Below are 5066 nucleotides of genomic sequence, written 5' to 3'. Positions count from 1 at the left end.
AGCCTTGAGCTGAAGAGCTGAGGGACAGCACCCAGGCCCAGAGTTCAGGCCCCATGACCGGGCCCCCCCCAAAAAAAAAACCAAAACAAAACATTTTAGGCTGGGTACTGGTGTTTCACGCCTGTAATCCTAGCTACTGAGGAGGCTGAGATCTAAGGATCGCAGTTCAAAGCCAGCCCGGGCAAGAAAGGCTGTGAAACGCTAGTGGTTTATTGGAGAATAAACCACTAGAAAACCAGAAGTGGTCCTATAGCTCAAGTGGTAGAGCGCTAGCCTTGAGCTGAAGAGCTGAGGGACAGCGCTCAGGCCCAAAGTTCAAGCCCCATGACCACCACCAACAACAAAAAACCCCCCCAAAACATTTTATTGTTATTAAGTGTTGTACAGAAGGGTTACCATTCATAAGTCAGGTACTGAGTACATTTCTTTTTGGACAATACAACCCCTTCCTTTGCTTTCCCCCAGTTTTCCCCTCCCATCCCTGCTCACAGGTTAGATAGTTTATTTTTGACATAGTGTCTACTGGGCCCCATGACTTCATGGTGTTCTTTCTCCCTCCACATCTGTGTCCCCGTAGCCCCCCTCAAAAGACAGAAACCCCAGAGTAAAAACAACACCCCTACCACCACTGACATTTCCATTTCCTGGAGGTTTCTACACTTTTGAAAAAAAAATTGAAAAGCTTGTTGAGGAAAACAAGAAGATAGAAAGTGTATAATTAATAACACATTCCAAATCATGCTTAAAATATTTTAAAATCTGAATAGTAATAAATGAAAAGCCTATGGAGTTGTGGGTTTGAAAGTACGTTTCAGTAGGTTTATTGTCTAGTAGAAATGCATAGATGTACACAATGTACTTTAAACAGCCCTTTTTTAAAAAATTATTTTAGGGGTGATAATACAGTGGGGTTACATTTACATGAGTCAGGTAATAATTTCCTCTTGTGCAGTGTTATCTGTTTCCTTATTCTCTCCCGTTCCCTGCCTCCCATCTCTACTCATGAGGTGTACAGCTCAGTTTCATTCATGTTCAGTGTGCTCCGCTGCTGCACTTCCTCATCCTTTTTCCTTGGATTCTTTACCTTCCTTCCACAGATACACACTTGAATACACTGTATAAAAGGTAAAGATACAGAATCATTAGCTAAGCAAAAAACAATTTAGAAAATCCTTTGTTTCCATCTTTGGAGTTCGTTTATTTTATATACACATGAAAAGGCGCGTGGATATTGCACCTTTGTGATTCTCTCAACTTTCCTCTTTCGGTCTCACTGTATATGAGTATCTAGAATCCTGGGTAATTTTTCCCAGCGCATTTTAGATCTGACTTCTGCATATTAGGGAGAACATGTGCTGATTGTCTCTGATCTTGGCTCATGTGTCACTTAACATGATTTGTTCTAGTTCCATCCATTTCCCTGCAAATGACATTATTTTATTCTAGTAGCTAAACAGCCATTCTTAAACTTTAGGTAAAGTTGTGAATGTTATTCTAATAGCACTAGCAAGGAATGAGAAGACAATACATTTTAATTTTTTTCTTTATTAGCATATATTGTAAAATGCATCTCCTTGATATTGTCATACATGTATGTAATGTACTTTTTATAATATTTATTCCATTATCCCATTTGTTTTCATTCCCCCACAATCCTGTTCCTCTCCCCAAATAGTCTCTCCTCTACTTTTTTTTTTGTCAGTCATGGGGCTTGAACTCTGGGCTTGGGTGCTGTCCCTGTGCTCTTCAGCTCAAGGCGAGCGCTCTACCACTTGAGCCACAGCGCTACTTCTGGTTTTCTAGTGGTTTATTGGAGATAAGAGTCTCACGGACTTTCCTGCCTGGGCTGGCTTTGAACCTCAATCCTCAGATCTCAGCCTCCCGAGTAAGCTAGGATTACAGGCGTGAGCCACCAGTGCCCGGCTTGTTTTTAGTTTTTTGAGGAGCCTGCATACTGACTTCCATAGTGGCTACAATAATTTACATTCCCACCAACAGTGTATAAAGATTCCTTTTCCTCAACATTTGAAGAAAATACATTTCACATTTAAATTTATTTATTTACTCATTTATTTTTGGTCGGTTGTGGGACTTGAACTTTGGGTCTGGGCGCTGTCCCTCAGCTCTTCAGCTCAAGACTAGTGCTCTACCACTTGAGCCACAGTGCCACTTCTGGTTTTCTGGTGGTTTATTAGATAAGAGTCTCATGGACTTTCCTGCCTGGGCTGTCTTTGAGTGGTGATCCTCCGAGCTCAGCCTCTGGAGCAGCTAGGATTACAGGCCTGAGCTACCAGTGCTTGGCAGAAAATACACTTCAAATTTTATGAAATAAATAATAGCTTTACTCTAAATGTGAAGGAAATTTGAATTTGGGAAATTTTTTTATGAATTGTGAAGTGCCATTTTTTCATTTTAAGTGTTAAACAAGCATAGTTAAAAAGTATAGTAATTCCTGCATAATGTTAATATTTGAAAATAATTTTTAGCAATTTACATGTAAATGAGGAAATGTGATGTACAAGGACTAAACCAAATAATAGGCTTGAAAATAACCAGTCCTGTCTGTGTGTTACAACAGTGTTGAGCACAGGAGTTTTTAAACAAAGGCACATTTGTCTTCATAGAAATGGCTACAAGGAATATGAGGGGGGAGGTAACAAGTTTGACAAGAAATGTGCTCACTGCCTTACGTATGTAACCCTAACCCTCCGTACATCACCTGACAATAAAAAAAAAAAAAAAGAAATGGCTTCAAGGAGACTTGTCTGCTTGGCTTAGTGATCAAGGTCTTTGACCAGGGTGGAGTTAGGATCTGCACTGAGTCAGTGGTTACACACTCAGTCACAGTTAGGGAAATAACTGGTATACTGTTGCACAATAGAGAATTAGAGATAACGATGTACTTCTTGTTCATTCTAGAAACATTCAAAGAAAAGGATTTTGAAAGCCAGGTGCTGGTGGCTCACGCCTATAATCCTAGCTACTCAGGAGGCTGAGATCTGAGGATCGCGGTTCAAAGCCAGCCCGGGCAGGAGAGACTGTGAGACTCCTATCTCCAAAAAAACCACCAGAAAACCGGAAGTGGTGCTGTAGCTCAAGTGGTAGAGCGCTCGCCTTGAGTTGAAGAGCTGAGGGACAGCGCCCAGGCCCAGAGTTCAAGCCCCACGACCGACCAAAAAACAAAACAAAAAAAAGAAAAGGATGTTGAAAAGTTTTAGCATAGAGAAATGATAAATATTGGAGGAAAAATGATTAACCTAATTTATGTCAATGGATAAGGTGATAGTTTTAAATTACTTTGTTTTTAGGTGTGCTAGTACTTACGTGGAGCTTCCACTTGGGGCCTAGGTGCTGTCTTTTAGTGTTTTTGATCAAGGCTGGTGTTCTCCTACTTGTGTCACACCTCCACTTAAGGCTTTTTGGTAGATAGTTGCGAGATAAGATTCTCATGGGCTTTTCTCCTTGGGCTGGCTTTGAACTTTGATTATCAGATCTCAGCCTCCTGAGTAGCTAGGATTATAGGTGCCAAGTTGATAAATGAAAGGTGATATATATATATATATATATATATATATATGCATGCTTTTTGCCAGTCCTGGGGCTTGAACTCAGGGCCTCGGCACTGTCACTGAGCTTTGACTTGAGTCTAGCCCTCTACCACTTGAGCCAGAGCACCACTCCCAGCTTTTTCTATTTATGTGGTACTGAGGAATTGCACTCAGGGCTTCGTGCGTGCTAGGCGAGCCCTCTATGACTGAGCCACATTCCCAGCCCACCGAAAGGTTTTTGATGAACTGTAGCTACACGATTATCTTTCTAGACTGGTCTGCTATGTCACTTGTGTATGAAAACAGGACTCCTGAAGAAACATGACAATGACTAATATTTCTTTTTGGAAATAGAGACTTTTGTATGACAATATAATTAGTGATTTAAAAAAACACAATCAGAGCCAGGCATTGGTGGCTCTTTCCTCTAATTGTAGTTAACTCAGGAGGCAGAGATAGGAGAATTGAGATTTGAAGCCAGCCCAGGAATGCTGCAAGTCAGTGAGACTCTGATCTCTATGTAACTAACCAAAAGCTGGAAGTGGAGCTGTAGTTTAAGTGGTAGAACACTAGTCTTAGGCTAAAACAGCTCAGGGATAGCACCTACGGTCCTGGAGTTAAGCCCTGGGGGGGGGGGGGAGAGAGAGAAAAAGAGAGAGAGAGACAGAGAATGCGCATGCTCTTATGCCCACCAAAATTTAGTAAAATAATTCGTACTTTTATAGTTATAATATAGAATACTCTATGAAAGCAAGAATTTCCTTTTGTTCATATTGTTAAAAACCTCAGTTCTAGACTCTCAATACATAGTAAAAAATTCATTATCAGCTTGTTAAGAGGGTAGGAAAAAGAAATGTGTTTTTCAATTGATACTTTTTAAGATAATACTTTCTTTTAATTTTTATCACAGATTGAAGAAATGAAAGATGGCAAGATAATAAAAGTAGTTAATTTTTCTTTGACTTTTTTTCCCTAGACGATCTGCTGTCTTGCAAGGCCTCAGATTAAACAGCCATTTTATATCTCTCTGCTGACTCGGAAAGCGTCTCTGTGGAGGGAGCAAAGAAAGGAAAGAATCTGACACTTCCTTCAAATTGACTGTATAAAATACAAGAATAAAACCCCAGTGCAATACCATTGTTATTTTGATTGGACCCTCACCATACTGAGGATCATTGTGGAGCTTCCTGAATTGAGGCCTGGAACGTCTTGGTGCTCATTGCTGCCTGGGACTGTAAGCATGAGTGAATTCTGGTTGTGTTTCAACTGCTGCATCGCGGAGCAGCCTCAGCCTGTGAGTATGATGATGGGAGCTTATTCCACATGGCACAGGTTCTCACTAAATTGGGACCAAGTGGCCTGAACTCTGGCTCTGGGCGCTGTCCCTCAGCTCTTCAGCTCAAGGCGGGCGCTCTACCATTTGAGCCACAGCGCCACTTCTGGCTTTTTTCTTTTTGCTTATGTGGTGCTGAGGAATGGAACCCAGGGCCTCAGGCATGCAAGGCAAGCGCTCTACCA

At 41.2% G+C, this 5066-nt stretch overlaps 1 protein-coding gene across 1 annotated transcript in view; it reads left to right on the top strand.

The window, feature by feature from the left end:
• Positions 1-5066, top strand: part of Cdc42se2 (CDC42 small effector 2) — a 75357-nt gene that overhangs the window by 31703 nt on the left and 38588 nt on the right. Inside the window, exon 2 of the mRNA XM_013033783.1 lies at positions 4525-4842. Within this exon, the coding sequence (XP_012889237.1) occupies positions 4789-4842 (54 nt within the window). The 5' untranslated portion in view covers positions 4525-4788. The remainder of the gene's footprint in view (positions 1-4524; positions 4843-5066) is intronic.

Source organism: Dipodomys ordii, unplaced genomic scaffold, assembly GCF_000151885.1.
Source record: "Dipodomys ordii isolate 6190 unplaced genomic scaffold, Dord_2.0 Scaffold177, whole genome shotgun sequence".
Lineage (NCBI taxonomy): Eukaryota > Metazoa > Chordata > Mammalia > Rodentia > Heteromyidae > Dipodomys > Dipodomys ordii.
Note: the sequence above shows the minus strand (reverse complement) of the source record. Positions and strands in the feature narration are given on the sequence as shown.